At 37.1% G+C, this 19,324-nt stretch overlaps 1 protein-coding gene across 1 annotated transcript in view; it reads right to left on the bottom strand.

Annotated features, from left to right (window-relative positions):
- The window catches only part of TAF4 (TATA-box binding protein associated factor 4), a gene marked incomplete at its 5' end in the record, with an annotated part of 38,809 nt that overhangs the window by 10,807 nt on the left and 8,678 nt on the right, over nt 1–19,324 (bottom strand). The window contains 6 exons of the mRNA XM_082007453.1: nt 409–660; nt 1,776–1,865; nt 2,886–3,008; nt 3,794–3,913; nt 5,638–5,757; nt 6,291–6,457. Of these exons, the coding sequence (XP_081863579.1) occupies nt 409–660; nt 1,776–1,865; nt 2,886–3,008; nt 3,794–3,913; nt 5,638–5,757; nt 6,291–6,457 (872 nt within the window). The remainder of the gene's footprint in view (nt 1–408; nt 661–1,775; nt 1,866–2,885; nt 3,009–3,793; nt 3,914–5,637; nt 5,758–6,290; nt 6,458–19,324) is intronic.

The following is a 19,324-nucleotide window of genomic DNA, read 5'->3' as shown; positions in this document are numbered from 1 at the left end:
ACATTCAGACACTGCTTTGCTACAAGAAGGGGAGAAAAGGGTGCTGCACATTATACTGTTCTTATTTAGTTTATGTGCAGGCCTGAGAAAGTTACTCTTTCTCCTCCTTTGGGGTAATCCATTGTTAGACTTACGAAATGGGGAATGAAAGATCCTCCAGAACAGTGTACTCTCATGGATATGCAATGATCAAGACAATCTGCCAATATCTCATGCTAAAATACGAAATAAGACAGTACTTAAATCAAGAATGGATTTTAAATTATACTTTTTTTTTTTCCCCTTAGTAGCTAGTTTCTCTAAAGAGGTCAAAGACCTCTGGTTGAGCTAAACCACCAATTTAAGAAGAGTCACTGTATTTTCAGAAAAACACTGTGCAATAACAATGATGCACTTCAGCTCACGTACCAGTGGTGTAGACTGCCCTTGTTTACTAACACCAACTTGTGTAGGCTGAGTTAGGCTGATTACAGGTTGTTGGAGAGTACTCGTTACAGTTGCAGTCGCCTTCCCTGCTGTGCGCTGAACTGAGGAGCTTAGAAGCACCGCTGCAGATGGAATCGTTGCTATCGTCGCTTGCGTTGTTGGCTGTTGCTGTTGACTTTGTTGAATGAAAGCTGCAGAGTCTGGTGTTAACTGTCTCAAGGCAGGTAAACTCCTCTGAAAAGAGGAAAGAATTTGCTTGAGTTTTTTTAATCCTAGATCACACAAGAACATGTTCATTGTAAAAAGCAATGCATTTCATTTCAGTCCATTATTAATCAGTCTGCGTGCACCTGAGAAAACATGATAGCAGCGCACACAAAAATACCATGCTACTTCGTATTTAAAGCTAGACAGAGTGACAGTACCTTTAGTTGTGGAAGCTCGGATAGCATAGGCATGCAGGTTATGCAAGCCTATCTGGAACCCTTGGTATGTATTTAACAATCCAAGCCCATGCTGCCCTCCTCAGTTTTGTTCCTACATATATACCAAGCTATAACATGTGATGGCTTAACACACATACTGGAACACCAGTAAACATTTCAGAATAACTCCGAGACCACAGTGTCTTGCCAGATTCTTACATTAGTTGTTTACTTATGGTAACAATTTTTGTCCTCACGAACAGCTCAAGGTCGAACAAGCCTTTAAGAACCCAGAAATGTCAAAACACACACCTACAACTCTCTCTCTTAATGATACATTAGTCAAGCAGAGTTATACTCTTACCATACAGTGATGCTGTACTTTCTCTGATTTTCAGATGATAAATGTTTTGGAATAAACATTATTTTGAGCTGTGTTCAATTACTATAAAATTGGGATTTATTACTGAGAGGTGACAAATTTCCTGTTTATCCACACAAACAGGTATACAGCACAGGCAAAAGAGTATGAGTTTGTCCATAAGGTAGTTTTCAGTATCATTCGATCCCTTGGGTTTTTTCCAATACTAAAAAGAGGATAATAAATTAGTTCATAGGTTTGGTGCTATAGAAAGAAACTGCTTATAAGTCATAAAAAGAAAACTTTTCAGACTTCTCAAAAGAGCTATGATGTGACACTACGGTAGAAATTTCATTATTGACTGTGCCAATGAATCATACTAACAAACTTTTGGAACCACAAGGCAGAAATATTTAAGGGAGCAAAAGTCTAACCAGGCACCAGTTAAAACTTCCATTTACACCGTTTTGGAATTCCATCTATATTGGTAAAAAGTGTGTTTGTGTTCATTGCTGCTGACACATAAGCACAGAAATATATAAGGACTAGTGAACACAAGTTACCTTTAAGAAAGGCACAAGGTAAGGTTGAGGTGAAGAATTAAGTTCTCTGTACAGCCTACTGGTAAAGTCTTCTGCTTCAATTTTTCCATCCTTCAAAAGAGAAAATCCAAATCAACAAACTTGCAAGAATTGACTTTCACAGATATTCAACACAATTTATTGAAAATAAGTGGTTTTATCATCCCTCGCTATTTTTAGTTATCAGTAGCTTTATGGTAGTAACTAATTTTACCACAAATTTCAACTAGTAAGATCTATAGGCCCATCTTTCCTTTTTTTCTTCCTGTCTTTCAGTCAATTTTAAGAAACATCTTCAGTTGTTCTCACCATTACAGCAATGTCCTACCTATAGGCCAAAGAGCCACATGGAACCTACAGGAATACTTCATGTGACCTGCAATCAGCCACCTATCAATCGCTCAGAACAGCCAGGCAGCCCCATCCCTGGTGTTCTCTTTTCCAAAGGCACTATAGTTCCTCCATTTCAAATAACTAAAGTTGTGCCCATCGTATGCTCAAAAGGCAGGTGTCTCTCACAAAACTAAAAGTATATCCCTCACAGGAAGATACACTTCAAATTTTGGTCTTGTGACAACCTCTGATTATCACATTGTAACATCTGGAATGCACAGCTCTACCTTAACTTAAAGGTTGCTAACAACTAGGCTAAGCAATACTAGTGCTCATTCTATAAATACTAAGTATGTCAAGCTTTTACATTAGCTTCAGATAATATTACTTACTTTGTTTGGTAAAAAATTGTGATTTCCTATGCTCAGCTACTGCACTAGCTGTAGTGTCTTACCTCAAGTATAAAATTAATCTTTTTATTCACCATTTTACCAATTAAAAAGTAGAATTTAAAGTCACCATTTACATTACTCACACTTCAATTTAACTCACGTTCTTATGAATATGAGCAGTAATATCTCTTTTACAAGCTTAAAGGAAAATTTATGCATATATATTAATTCAGAAGAGGCAAAGTTTCAATCTGCTTTATCTCAGATTTTATAATCTCCCTCCTCTCTCAAAAAAAACCCAACCTCAGTTTTGAGTCTAGATTTGCCCAAATACTGTTTCTTACAACTTTTAGTGAATTTTTCTTACCAGCAGGTTCTGTACCAGTTCTTTCACATTAGCCGCAGTCTCTGAAGACTGTTTTCCAGATGATGCCAGTTTTATTAATGTGGACAGAAAGTTTTTGCATTTCTTCACATTTTCCATAGTCTCCTGTTATGGGAGGAGGAGTGGTAGAAGGGGAACAGTCAGAGAAAGGAAGATAAACTCTTTTTAATACATGACCTGACCACACACTCTTGAGAAATAAAGTCCTTCTTGAGTTCATCACTGCAGAATATTTATAGATTTATGTGCTTCACCACTTCAGACATAATCAGACTGAAATTATTGTTTTCCTTCATACATGCATATGTACTGTACATTTTTTTTTTATCAAAATATAATAAATTATGATTCTTAATGAAGTTAGGAAACACCAAGTATTATAAGAATGGCACATTGTGTATGGGAAAATACGTGTTTTAGCAGGACAACAAGTAGCAAAGCTCCTCTTTCCCAGTGCATAGCGTAGTGCACAGATTCTTCCTGTTGTGCAGTCCTGAAAATAGGCATCTTGAATGAGTAGGTGCCAACTTCTTATCCCTTCCCATACTGATTCTACTCTGCAATGCTGAACAATCCACTTTTCTATAAGATACAACTAATAGTTTTTTTAAAAAAGGAGCTCTTTACAAACTGTTACAGAAATCAAAATTGATACTTTGACAGCTGTCAAAATTCAAGCGACCTGTGTTCACGCTTTGTAAGTGGTTCTACTAAAAGTTTACCTTTTCAAGACCACTAGTTCACAGAACTCCTGCATCTTTACTACTCTCCACTCTGATCTGTGTTTACGTGTATGTATGTATGCATATATACACGTACGTATGCACATGAATACATGCACACATGTATATGTGAATGAACAAAGACTGTAAATGCACTCAGTATCTTACTGTGGCAGCAGTGGAGGTTGCCGTCGTTCCTTGCACTGTTCTCTGAGGAGTTCCAGTTTGTACAGCTGTTGCTGTCCCCAACGTAGTTGTTTGTGCAGTACCACCCAGAACAATCTGAGGCTGCAGAGAGTACAAACATAAGATTATTTTACTTATAAAGTACCAAAACCTGTTTTCCTGAACCATCCAACAGAAACTGAGCCACAGGACAGTAGAACACCTTTCACAGCTACTATAAAAAGAAGTTACTAATCTGTCATCTGTTGCAGTGGAAAGAGCGAGCCACCAGATGGCACAAAACACTACACATTCAAGACTGGAATTCTGAAAGTTGATTAAGAATTGCACGATTTTTGGTGACTGAATAAAACGGCAATAAGCCATACACATACCCTCATACACCGTGGTTTCAAAATACAATTAAAATTAATATTAAATTTCTGTGAATGCAATAGCTTTTTCTGCTTGTTCCTTAAATGCCTATTTCAAAGGAATAAATTTCTAAAAAGGCAAAACAGACACAAAAAAATCAGGTCTTACCTAGGTCTTTTTGATAAACAATAGGACAAAACATTTTTCAAGTTTTGTAGACAAGTTGGTAATTCAAAGTAGGAATACTACCTTTAAAAAAATCAGCATTTTAAACAAGAACTTTTCATGTACATAGTTCATTCATGGACTTCCAACACAGTCTAATTACTACTGACAACCCAATCAGAGACATAGTAATTCTTACCGACCTAAAGCTAGTGCTCAGAATTTAAACAAATCATTTGTAACCTTGCTCTTTATATAAAGATGCATAGGAAAAGAGGCTCCAGTGCTGCCAAAGCTAACTTTCATTGGTATTTTGTGAGACAGAAAAGGAGACAAGGATTTAATTTGTCTCATTTTTTGAAATCAGGATAAATTAAGTCTGTGGTATGCTCATTACAGCAAAAAATATGCAGATGGAATGATTTTTTTTGTCCAGTATAACAGCAGTGCAAGTTAAGAAGACTCAGTTAGGTAAATTAACTCTTAGATCTGGAAAGACCACTGACATAGGCAAAGGCTCTCTGAGGGGAAAAAGGTTAACTGGATGCATAGCAAAACCTGCATGTTTTAAATTAAAACTCTCTAATCCTGTCTACTCAAAGGATGAAGAAAGAACAATGAAACAGATTAGGCGACAGCAATCATATTGTATCACTGTTGCCTGGAAGTCATGTGGAGAATTTCACAGTTTTTCGCTGTGTTTTAAACTCACACCACCGCCCCTCAAAAAAAAAAAATCTACAAGAAAGCCTATCATTAATACAGGCCAGGCTTTTAGAAGAGATCCCACATACTAAAACACCACTATTTATCCTTGAGTTATCAGAATCTGCCCAAGTACATAGACCAAAGCAGAGACTCATGTAAGAGGGAAGTGGCTACCAGTACAGTCTGTTTTGCAACTGTAAATTTTGATGCAGAATTCAGAGGACTACAGATCCATCCCAGGAATAACATCACAGCTCCAAATCCAAAGGGAATTGGTGTCACTTTCTTGAGACAGAAATCATAAAGGTATTTTAGTCAATTTTGTGATTATACAAACTAATAACAGGACAGCTTTAAATATACACACATATAGGTATAATATGAAGTCTTAATAAAATACATATAAAAATTACACATATACATCCAAAATATAAACTAAATTGAGATTTGCAAATGTTTTAGCAAGGATAATCCAGAAGGTATTTCTGCCATGTGCTTAGCAATTATACTGCCTGTATTTCTGGCAGTCTCAAGTGGGTTTTCAGCTAATCTTAACAACTGATGTATCTCATGTATACATTACTTTTCTACAAACTCACTTGCACAACAGGAGGACGCTGTAGCGTTGTTGTGGGTTGCACTGTTGTTTGAGCCTGAGACACTTGCTTGATAATAGTCGTTGGTGTCACTTGTCGTGCAATAATAGGCGTTCCTGGAGCCTGGGGAAGAGTCGAAAACCCAAACACATTAGTTCCTACATTTAAATATAATCTACCTTATCTAGTATTTTCGTCTCTGGATAGTTGCCATTTTTACAGCTACAAAAGAACACATCTGGACCACTATAAAACCATGAGAAGGATTTTTAGTCTTGAACTTAATGCCACTGTGATGATCTCAGTGTACATATAACCCATATCCACTTTTTTCTTTTAGGCTTACAAAGAATAATGATTCTTTGGAGAAAAGAGTTGTACACATTAACCACATATGGTCTTGAATGGTGGTCTTTATCTCAAACCGTTTTAAACTTAATGCGATTCAGCTAGGTATAAGTATTTTTCATGAGTAATAGCCAAATTGTAACAGAATCAGGAACAAAACACAATGCCTACGCCATGTGGAAAAGCCCATACAGCACCAGTTCGATCAATGGTTTCTTCAAATCACTAACATCATACCTTATGTTCTGGTGTATTCTTCACAGGAAAAATATCTTACGGTTTGTAACACTACAAATTACTGAACTAACCTGCACTGTCGATATCTGCACTGGAGGAGCACTGGTAGGTGTAGCAGGACGAGGAGTCATAGTATTTTGAGGCTGAGACTGGGCATGTGCCTGTGCTTGCATCTGCGCCAAGGCTTGTTGAGGGATCATCAGCAATTGCCCATTCTCACTACGCACAAGGACCATGCCTGTTAAAATTGGTCAAGAAACATACATCCTTTTCAAACATGAAAGAACATATTTTTCAGGGTTTTTTTATGCAAGTTGGATACATATAGAATTAATGTACTGATGAAGGGCTACACAGCTAACACAAATGGTTTAGAATAAAAGCAAAATAGCCAGCTGCATTATCACATTTCGTATAGAATAGCTTAATTACAGAAATAATCCTTCTCTATCAAAATGCTCAGTATAGTGTGCATCAGAACACACAATGAGTCGTATTTGCCCCAACCAAAAAATTCCATGTGACTAGAGGTTAAAACTAGCAATCATGTAAAAATCCTACCTGTTCTTTACTAAGAAATTTGTTTTATGAAACACTACAAATAAAAGAAAAACTTGCCATTAGGCAAGACCCCTGTTAGTTTTTCTTTAAGGGGGGGGGGGGGGATATATAGATATAATCAAACATAGGCTTCACCATCAACAGGAACACAATTGTCTAAGTTCTGAATTAATTTCCCATAAAAAATTTAGTAATCAAAGTGGCTATAAAATCATAATCTCTCTCATGTGCATCTGCAACAGATTGTATTATGCCATGTTACACCCCAAAAGAAAAATAAAATGGAGAGGGAAATGAGGCAGTCATTCCCTGTTCAGTCACTCAGATCAATACACTTAACACCACTGGGTAGCTATAGGGAACCAGATTTTAACACACAGATTTTCAGATGATAGTCTCTCTCTCGAAGGTGCAAACAGGATCTGGACAACATGAACTGTTTTTCAAGAGCCCGTTCATTCAGCATACCTCAGTCAGTTCATGAGAGCCTCAGAACCTCGTCAGCTCTGAAAATGCCAACTAAGGAAACAAAGTGGGCATTCAAAATTAGTTAGCCTTTCTGAGCAACGAACTACAGGAGGAAACTTCACCATGAAAATCAAGAGGCACTACTGAAATCAGAAAGTTTTTCTTAAGTGTTGTTCAGTGAATAAAAAGCCTATACACGCTCCCCAGCAATATCTGGAGATCTGGTCTATGCCATCTCAGAGTATGGCTACTTCAAAAGAGTCAAGCTTTTACTTGCTTTTCTATTCAGATGAAGTGCTAAAATGCTTACAGACAATGTCTTAAAAAACAGTTTTCTTGGACTGTTTGAAAAAATAGTGTTAAACTGCAAAAATCCATATATTGATTTCTATAAAAATGTGCTCAATAGAAAAACAAATTATATTAGTTGATTTGTCCTTATTTTTTTCCGTGCATTCTCTCCATTAAGTCTCTTTTAATGAAGATGTTATGCTAGTTTACATCAAAAAGGTGACTTTCCATTGCGACTTATTTAGAACTGTTAAGGTGAGACTGCAATGTGCTATGGTCAAAAGCTGTATCTAGAAAAAAGTATTTTCAAACTTTTTCTGTCGGGAAGAAGAGGGGAAAGCTTATTTACAATCTTGCAGACTGCAAGACTCTTAGTTTAGCTGTCAAGTCCAAAACACCATTTTCCAAGCCATTCCAAGAAGTAAGGTCATTTCTCCTGTAACTTATGTAAGGAGAAGCATTTTCATTAAAACAGCAAAGGCATACACCACCACCACATCTTACAAGAAATTTTAAAACCTCGGTAGTGAATACAGAGCTTGATCCTGTCAGCTGCTCACTGGAACCATCACTACTGTCTCACCATCAGCCTCACGCTATCAGGAGGGGGCTACTGACAAAAATGGGAGAAATTCAGTATGTTAAAGACTAGAGAGTGACCTGCTCAACTCATTCCTGCACAAACAGAACTTGGCATTCTCTTCCAATGTGCAAACATAAGATCTTGGGAAATGAACTCATGTTGCCCATTTTTGTCATCACTCATAATAATCAGCTAAAGAGGTTAAACACTGAATCAGTGGAAACCTTAAATATTATAACTGAAAACATCAGTACAGTTGAAGTTTGGTTAGAGGAGCTGGTTTCAAGTCAACATCAAATATTAAGGTTTGTGAATACCATTTAGTTTCTAGCAATTGAAAAGGCCCAATGCAACTATATAGGCCTGTGCTTTCAGAAGCTTTTAAATGTCACAGAATATCGACATCCCATAAACAACTTTTTTCTTAAAATTCACTATTTCGTGGGTTCTCTCAGATATTCTAGGGTTAATGTACCATCCCAATCTTTAAAGAGTTATATATTTTTTCCTTCCAGAAGCAACATAAGAGATACTAACTCTAGGTTTGGGGAGGAAGGGTTGTTTATTTTTTAAACTTCTCTCTCAATGCAAAAGTGACTAAAGTTATTTGAAAGTGCAAACCCAAAGCAGCTCACCTGCATGTAAGAACTTTTATAGCATGAGGCATGGGTATGCAGCTCTATGCGACCTGTTCCAGCCTCCAGCTCAATACACAGAGCAGGCTCAAGAATGTATCTGAACTACACAATCGTGTCCTGCAACAGCACAACCACCCCTTGGGACACCAGTACTGTCAACTCATTGTTTTGCTCCCCAAAACATGAATGAAAAAATAAGGGAGAGAACCACAAAATGAAGGCTGACTACCCCTGAAGAGCAAGCACAATGTCTGAACAATGAAATATTCTCCCCAAGCTACATGCAAAATTAGAACATGCCTACACATTAACATAGCACAACTGCTGAAACAGACAGTTGAAAAGCATATTAATGTGAGCTTTAGAAAAACATATCAAGAAAGTTCAATTTTTGGTAGCAGACAGACAAAACAATCATTTGTAATTCAAACCCTGACTCTAAGCGCTATCCTGCTAGATTTGTAACTATGGGAAGTCTGAACCTTTCCCTCAAGTATTGAAGTCATAATAAAAAAGTAATGCATACAGAGCTACATTCATCTCTGTCCCTATTTAAATAGTTCTTTTATACCACACTCATATTTGATACACAGTTATTTTCAATTTATACAGTTTCTAACATGTCTTTAAGTTAGGGTCTACCACTGATAAATTGCTGTGTACGCTTAATGGACTATATACAAACATAAAGACAATTACAAACATCAGACTAGTCTTGCATAAACTTTAATCAGAGTATGATGATATAAGACATTTTACCTGCTTGAAATTATATTTTGTAGTATATGGGTGATTTCAAAAAAGGTGTAGAAATTCAGATTGCGATGAATTTTGTTACTGAAATTTCTGTGCAGAAATTCTCCAGTAATACAGTGTGCAGGCAACTAATTTTTGACTGAACACTTAACACCTCTCCAGTCTTGTTGAGAACTCTTTTAAAAGGGAAATGGAGTTGCGCTCTCAGCTTCTCTCCCCTCAGATCAACTACAGACTCCTTTCCAACCCAATTAGCTAAAAAAGAAATTCACTAACCCAAAACTACACCCAAGCTGGCATTAAGTGGATTTTCAGTAAAGTTGAGAAAGCTCATTGGAGCTAACTTGATTAAGAATTAAAAAGAAAGTCCCATTTATTTCCTGCTTCTAAACAAAGTCAATGTAGTACTGTAACAACCCCCTCTCTCCACCATACATTAACCATCTCTCAGCTGATTCATTTGTTGCAGCAGAAAAAGGAGGAGCTGACAGCCACATGTATAGAAAAAAAAATCTCTTTCTCTTATGTTCCAAAACTTATATTTTAAATATTTAAACACAGACAAGTATCATAACCTCAAACTCCAATGCATAAGGGTGCAAATGCTGTATGAACCAGAAATGACTACCAGATACTAGAAGACAGCTAGAATTGTACCAAGGTATCTCACTTGTATAATTAAATTCAGCAACATACTTAAAGTAAGGATGAAAAATATCTTTTTGTTTCAAGTTTACCATCCAAGTTTTTGTCCACAAATAGATGAATTGCTATTTGAGACCAAACAGCAAATAAAGATCATTGGAGATGTTCAATTAGAAAAGGGTGACAGTAAAACTTGGCCATTTTAAATATCTCTCTGCCTTCTTTTTCCTGATCACATGTACTCTAAAATCATATTCACTATTAAAAATGCAAACATTCAAGCATTCTTTCCAAGTGTCTTATTAAAAAACTAATTAAAATTAATTACAATTTTTGTTAGAAGTTAAAGGCTTACAAGAATCCTGAAAGAAGATCATATTTTAGTTTGAGTTAAACAATTCATCACAGCTCCAAATGAAGAATTAACAAAACTGAGTTGGATTGCTCCTTATGCCGAAAAGACTTGTGCTCCTGACTAGTACGATGGTCACCTCGTGTGTTCGTGTTGCTGATACCTTCCCGGATCTCTCCTGTTTTCAAGAGTGTTTAGATGGAAAAGTTCATTATTATATGATGTAACTGTGTGATTCTACATTGTGTTGTCTTTACCTCTTGCTACTTGTATTTCCATTTGCTAATGGCATTTCCATTTACAAAGTGTTGTGCTTTGGGGTTTTGTTTGTTTTGGGTTTGGGTTTTGTTCTTTTTTTTTAATTAATAAAACTTGTAAAATCATGCACTGGAATAAAAGTGAAGAGCTCTGGCCATATGGCATGTCAGGAAAAAGCCTGGTTTGTGTTTTTCTAATGCCTTCCTCTTCCTTCTTTCTTTGAAACACAGCTTGGCTTAGCAAAGACTAAAGAAAAAAAAGTTACCAGAATAATAAAGGAAGAAGAATAAAAAAAATACTTTGTAGCCTTTGCAGACCACTGATCTGTGTAACTCCTGAGACATACAGCTTTCTTGCTAAAGAACCTCTACATCCAAAAAACCCAAACCAAAAGAGTCTTTTGTTTTGTTACCAGTTTTTGCTGATAAAACCTAGATTAATAATATTTGTAGGAGCTGGACTTCCAATAATAAGAGTTAAAACTTTCTGCAGATACAGCAGGCATCTTCAGATTACTGTTCTGAGGAAATAAACAGTCTGGCAAATTTGTCACCTCTGACAACCATGCCTAGCAGGTAGCCACTGAAACAGAATCTAGGTGTCACCCTCTCTCAGAATAAATGCTCCATTCCTCAGGGACTCGATTCATACAGTCAGTGACATACTGAAAGACTTCATCTACAATGAAGTTGTTGCTTGCTGTTAGCAAGCACCTAACATGAGAACCATAAAGAGGTATATCCCCGCTTGTCACTGGGCATACCAACATACAAGACTGTAACTTTTGCATATCTGTGAAATATAAAACCTAGAAAGCATCCTATCAGATCACAAGCGACATCATCTTTCTCCGATGCAGATGTTGAACAGAAGAATAGATAGGTTCGAGCTTATGGATTTTGCTCATTGCCCAGAATATGGCTCATGAGAGATGAGAATTAAGATTTAGAATTGAGAACAATTAGAACCATTATTAAGGAACCTAGACTTTTAGTAAGTTCTTTTTTTTAGTAGCTAAGACATGACAGAAAAATTAATGGATGCACGCTCTTGAAATTGCATGGAGCATACCCTTTTCCAGTCTCTTGAGGAAATTCTCTTGCTAAAGTAAAAAAGTAACCGAACCTTATTTCCAGAGAAAAGACAGGTAGGGTCAGGGAGAATTGTTAGGCAGCAAAGAATCACCTTCAATACACACACAGGTTGATGTTCATAAAGAATGTCCAAGCCTGAAAGAATAACTAGAGGATTGATGCTTCTGGTGTAGGAAATGAAAGTCCTTACAAACATCTCTACAAAAGAGGGTTATTGATCATAAAGTCCACTGACATCTGACAGATCTTCAAATCCTAACTACATTTGCCAGGAAAGTTCACTTAGAGGTTATCTCAACGTCAAAGCAGTTTGTGCCTTAAGCTCTCAAGCACATACTCATTTGTGGCAAGATGCTGCAAAACATTTGACATGGCAAAAAAATCTGACAGTAATCATAAGCAGGCTGTGCCATATTAGCAGAAGAAAGCTTTATAATAGTATCCCCTCTGTATTGTCAGAAGAGATTCTGTTGCAACAAAAAGGAAAGCAAGTGTCTAAGGTTATGCAAGTTGCTACCATACACACCACAAAAAACATAGAAAGCAAAGGGGATGAGTGAAAGCTCTGTAGGATCAGGCTATACAGAGACCCTGGAATGACAAAACCTTTATAAAAGGACAAAGTTTCTAAGAGTTTCCCAATACAAAAAAGCTAGAAGAATACTGGAGAGACAGCTGGAGAAAAGAACAGCTGTCTATACAAACTACAGGAAGAACGTTCAGCAGAAGTAAAATATATGATAGGGTCCCTTATTGCAGAAAAGGAAATGATAACCTGGTACCAAAAACACTGTCCAACAATCTACCTTTCCTCCTCTTATGACAACTGACCTGCCTGGAAAAGTTCTCACTCTATAGGAATAAAAGGCCAGGAAAAGTCTACTAGTCCACTGCAGCTCCATGAAAATTTGGGTAATTAAGGGAATCTTCCCTAACACAAGACAACTTTTGGCAGATTTAGAATTATTTACATACGTCAAAGAGCAGCATCTGTAATAAACCAGAAGACATGCAGCAGCTCAAGAAGGACAATCTATACACCAACTCATGGGAAACAGTGACTACAAATCAAGATGCATAGCACAACTTTAAATGGCAACACAGCTGTGGATTAGATGTTATTGAAGACACATTATTTTGTACCCGATGAGAGATGTGCACCACCACACTAGATGCACTTAGTTTAGGTGCTTAGAACCTCAAGTGATCTGTGCTGCACAACAAATCCAGAAAAAACTTTTACTTGAACTTTCTTGCCCAAGTCTTTGACATCATCAGCAATCCAGGCTCTTGAGTTTCATGAACAAATGTGGTTGGTGACTTCTATAAAGGTGTCTTAGCTCCACAAGGATAACCATAGTGCTTATGGAGAAGTCCACATAGCGCAAGCATCGGCTCCTACAAACCAGCTAGCTGAAAATTACCTATCTGTTCACTGTCTGTGCCTTCACCTGCTCCAGAAGTGCTTGCACTGCACTGGCACAGATGAGGTCAGCCTGTACAAACATGAGTTAGTAGTAGATACGTTCCCTGCCGAGTTGCAGGTCTACAGACCATAAAACTGCCAGGCAAGGATAGAGCTGTCCAGCACACTGGAGCAACCTGCCATACTGTACCAGATTCCCTCATCTCTTGTTTCAGAGTAATGGGCAGCCCACAGCAATGAATGCTCAGGTTTTGCACACAATTACACTCTGCCGAACCCATCTTAAAGGTGCCTGTTAAACATTCAGCACCTGTTGTGCTTAAGGTGAGCTACAACTTGGCATGAAAAAACATGACTGTCAGGTGTTGCTTCAGAGCATCTCTAATACAAAACACTTGGAGTCTCTCCTGACAGGCACTAAACTCTACAACATAGTGAAGATTGGCATGGCACAAAGTTTTACACAAGAACTCACTACAGACCTACAAAAGCACATCACTCCTTTAACTTTTCAACTCATGTCACTCTGGAATAAAGTCAAATTTTACCCAGATACAATGCCTAAAAGTTTTGGTACAGCATTAGTTTACTATAGCACTCCACTTAATTTGCCTATCAGCACTCACCCCACATGCCCAACCTGCACACGCAGATCGGAGATCATGACTAACGGTTACGGTCTGTGAAATACAAATTCTTGAACAGCTGATTTACAATTAGTGCCAACATACATGAAAAATACATTCTCAAAAATCATCAAGAATCCCAACTGCAGTGCACAGAAAATGTATTTTGTACAGACCAAGTACACAAGTTCACATTATGAAAAACTGCTTTTGTTTTTTCTTACAAAAGAGACTCTACTTCATAGTAAAAGCTTTTGCCTACTCTTACTATTCAAGAATTCAGTTTCAAACTACAGAACTCAACTGTACTGTCTAAAAAGTGAAGAAGTGAATCTTTTGTAAAGCACTGATTCACAAGCCTTTAAAGCATATAGTTAAAGGAATAACATCATGCTGGAATGCCAAAAAGTCACTGTATTAAACAGTGATCCCATATGGAAAAAATCTTACCTGCTCAGTTGAAAAGGTGTGCAAGAAGTGTTCTGGGAAATATGTAATTTTACATAGCAACAATTGACAAATGCTTCAACAAGAATGTGATTTGAAACTATTTTGACTTTTCTGGAAAGCTATATTCCTTGAAAGTGTGTTAACATTCCTTTCTAGTCAAGCATACAAAGCAAAACACCAGAGTGCTCTGTCAAACTGCAACCCAATCATGACACAAATCTGTCTTTAGTATGATGCAGAAAGAACCAAGAAAGACACTATCAAGAACTAAACCAATTACTTTAATTATTGATCTCAAAGGGATTCAGATTTAGCTCTGCCATTAATGTCAATACACTTACATCAAACAATAGTGTAGTTATACCAAAATTCAGATTTGTTTTTGAGAAAGGAAGACACAAAATAAAATGTCACTAATTCTTTTGATCTGTTATTCTAAATAGGAGATACTAAAACTCAACTAGTCTCCATTTCTGGCAAACGGTTTGTCTATACCAAGGCATATCAACATTAGTGCTGTTCAAGCACCTGGTGAAATGGGAATGGGCAAACTACTTTGCATTTACCACAGTCTGTACACAAATACTTAATGAGGATTAATGCATTAAATCCACATTATCTTCCTTCAAAAAGCAACACCCTAAAACAACTAAGTACAGGAAAACCCGTAAAAAAATGTATTTCTTTAATTTGTCCCCACTGTGAATGCCCTACTCTAGGTATATACCCTTTGTAATTTTAGCAGTGACAAAACCCTTTGCTGATACCACATTTTCACCCAGAGTTGTGGCAACCCAACATTAGATGATTCCACCGACTGACAACTACCCAGGGCAGCCTCAGTGGAAACATTCCCTTCAAATCCTCCTCTGCAGAAACAGCCTGCAATTTTGTGACTCTCTTACTGCTGATACAGAAGTTATTATGCTTTGAGAATATGCCAAACACTATGCCTGTGAGTTCAAATACAAACTATCAACGTGGACATGATATTACATGTCATTTGGCTGATAGCAACATTTATTAAATAGCACTGCTTATTCAGTTAGTCTGAACACAGAAATAAAAGTATTTTCACACCTGTAAGCTTGAATTCAGAAAGCTTTTAAACAAAATCAAGTCTAGTTTTGATTTTTACTAACCATCAAATGCACAGTCCTGAGTAATGACTAAGCTTAATGACTGGGTATGACTAATACTTATAAATAATTAGTGCCTTCTCTCCCCCTCCCCCATGGGCAAGAGGGAAGGAAAGAAAACCAAATGATACATTAGGAAAAGGGAAGAATGAAAGGAAATAAGAGGTTGAAGTTCATGGCATGAACACTTGCCTCTTCTTCCAGTCCAACCCTAATACTACTGCAAACACGACTGCACATATGTTTATTAAAAACTAACAGTACCTCATGCTTTTCTACAAACTTCTGCACAGTTTAGCCACTCTCAGCCTTCCTACTCCAGATCTCTTCTTCCAACCTCCTCCACTGATACCTTGGCAAACACTCTTCTGGTCACCTCCATTGACTCTTTTGCCACAGGTGCTGCAATGCCTCAGTGCTACTCCTTGGAGCAGGTACTTCTGACTCATATGAGTACAACTGGTCCCACTCGCCACACCACCACTTATGCACCTGATGTTATTACATTTTAAGAGGCACTAAATCTAACCCTCCCTTACAGAAATACTTGATTAATAAGCTGAAGGAAGGTGTGAAGACAGCTTACTACAGCCTTGCTGCCCCCTTAAACCATTCAAGAAAGACTAGAGCATGGCACTGCACCTCATTGATTAGTTTTTGTTTATGCTCTGATATCTACAGCACACATTTTTCAACTGAATCTATACTGGTCATCTGTAGAGAGTCTATCCAGCATGTGCTTTATTTTGTACAAAAATACTGTGATGGCTCTTAATAGTTCAGTTACTCTCAGAAGCATATATTAATCAAGTTATAATGATAAGTTAGACCAGTTTTACTAGAGAGACTTAACTTGATTCAATACAAATCTTAGAACAGTCATGCTAGCCATGGAGAATACTACTACATTCTGATGCAAGTTTTACGTTACTAGTTGTCTAGCTACTGGTTACAATGTGTTACTGAAAAAAGTATTTTAGCAATGCATTTTAAGGAAAAAAAGCATTAAAATTAAAAGATGCATGGTGTTCATAATTTACAGTTCTAATTTATAAACAGAGTCCTACACTGACAAGAAGTTACTCAATTTTTATCAATACACTTTTCCAAATCCTACAAAAAGAGCTTAGCAACTGAGTCAAACCTTGCACTAAATCCTGTACAAATTCACAGTAAAAGGACTGTCCTTGGGTAAAAGGATTTATAACCTATTAATGCACTTTGGTGAGAATCAGCCTTTTATGTTCAAAGTGTAACCTTCTGATCACTGGTAATGCAAGTACAGAAACTCATCTTTTTAAAATGTTATTTCTAGCTTGACAACAGTTACAGAGCCAAAGATTATCTACATTTGTATGATGCCTTAAGAAAGCTCTACTGAGGTGCTGAACTTTGCCTATGCAGATCTCACTGCAGAAACAGGGTGCAGCTGTATCAATTCCTTATGATTATCACCCTCTTTCTTGATTATTGATAATCTATACCATTATGTAGTGATGATAATCAAGGTTTTGTTCTCACAAAAAATATTCCATATTTAAAAAAACCTTAGTTAAAGGCATAAATAAGGCCTCAAGGACCATTATTTCAGTTTACATTAAATATTACACTAAAGACACTTGAAGAAAATTACTTGAAGACAGGAGGCTTTGTGGTAAAAACTTGGTGCTCAGTTCCTTGAGACACTCATACCTCCAAAAGACAACCAGCATTTCTGGAAGGAAATTACCACAGAATAGAACCAGGGTAAAAACTTCCAGATTAAGCTGAGGTAAAACTGTCCTAAAAGGTTAAAATCAAAACTCCCATCATTTGCTCTATTCACTTGTCCATTGTCTCAATGACAAAAAAAAAAAGCCTTATCTAACTTGAAATATGGTGATCATACAGTCTTTGCACCTGTGTAGTTACAGCCTGGTCTGTGTACAGCTTTTATGCTTCTCTCAACATTTGAGCTGGAAATGGGACAAGGTTGCCACGATAATTTAGTGGTACAATCTCCAGCATGGACACAACCGTATCGTTGTAAAAGATACTTATTGTATAAGCTATTTTCCTTCTCTTATGAGGAAACAGTATGCAAGAGGGATGATACAGCAAAAACTATATCCAGACAAGAAAGGTTTTACACCTTTCAAGAAACTTATATCAGTATAAATACACTACTTCTTGCATTTAGACAAGACCTTAATTAGTTTAAAAACAAATTCAAGTTAATGCATTAACAACTTATAACACCACAAAAGCAAAGCCTGAGTATCCCCACAGCCACTGTCTCTGTAAAACAACTGTATGCAACCTGTCAAAGGGATAGAGACATACTGGTACTTCAGTCCCAGAAGTGCACCAGGGAAACTTCAGCAACGTTCACAGATCACACAGCTATTTGTACACAGGAACATCCCTGTGGCTGTGCACAGAAAAAGCCCATTGTAACTTGTGAGCGCCACATACTCTCTCTAGAGTTTGGCTTTCCTTTGTATAGAGCTTTACAGTTCATAATACAACTGAAATAACTGTCTACTAAGTACAACTATAAGTTCCTTTCTGTCATTGTCTTCAGTTGTGAGAAACAATTTCCAATTTATTTTTCTTTTTCATGCCACTACCTCTTCAAATCTCTTTCCCAAGAGATAATATGCCTAACAAAGTTAAACTTGCTAACACTTACTGTCTTCCAACTGGCAAAAGCCTTCTTTTTACATCAAGCAACAGCATAAAATTCAAGTGCAGATTCAGACAGATAAATGGAGTTATAAACATCCTTAAAGTTTCAACACAGAGAACAATCCTGACACGAGTAGCTGTTTTCAGGTAAAAATGCTGATTTCAAGTATTTCTGACAAAAACTGCATATAGTAACAAAAAATGTTTAACCTGTGTTCTTAAGTGACTTCTGTGTCTAGTTCCTACACGCAGACCCTTAGTATTTGATCACACGGCTTTTGAGAACAGAAAGCTAGAAAGCAAGCTTTCCCCAAGTCAATCTCTTCTCTTTGCTAAAACCCACTTAGGCTAGTATCAGTGTTTTCAACCGTGTTCCTGAACTACTTCATGCATTTTTTTTTTTTAAGGGTTCTATTTACATATAATTTCCCAAAACAGAGAAGACAAACAATAATAAAGAGTTTTCATACAGCAAAACATTTCATTTGAAGAGACTTTGTGACACCTACTAATTCGTGTCTTACCAGTGCCCAAAACTGTTGCATTTTCATCTCAGATGGCTAACTTTGCTGTAGTATCCTGTGTTAGTACACGGTTCAAGTCCTGGGCAGCATTCAAATTTGCGGTCCTCAAACCAAGGCACTGCATTTTAGAAGTAACCCATATAGATTTCCAGAGATGGAAAACTAGTTTAGCTCACTGAACATAGAAACCCCATGTGACTTCTGGAGTAGCAGAGTGCAAAATGGCTCAAAAGAAATAAATCGTTCAGTTCTGGTCATTGACCAACAACCTTGATCATAAGCCTAGTGATACCAAAAAAAACAAATACAAAAAGACCACAGTTTGAAGCACAGATAGGCGTATGAAACAAATCCATACATGCTCTTCCAAAGGCTGTTGGGAACAACAGTATTTTCCGTAACAGAACTCAGCAATACGTAGTCAAAGTTAATAGCTTTCACAGCTTAATGCAATCCAGTTATATTCCCATTAGATCCCATCACTTAAAGAGACACCCCTATCAGATGTGCAAAATGAGACATTGGTTTGCCTCATGACACTCATTTTAACAAAACAAAACAAAAAATCCTATCACACCGCTCCCCGAGTCTTAAGTTCTTGGGGTACAAAGCTAGGCATGCAGGATT

This window comes from Phaethon aethereus (assembly GCF_964289735.1).
Source record: "Phaethon aethereus genome assembly, chromosome: 16".
Lineage (NCBI taxonomy): Eukaryota > Metazoa > Chordata > Aves > Phaethontiformes > Phaethontidae > Phaethon > Phaethon aethereus.
Note: the sequence above shows the minus strand (reverse complement) of the source record. Positions and strands in the feature narration are given on the sequence as shown.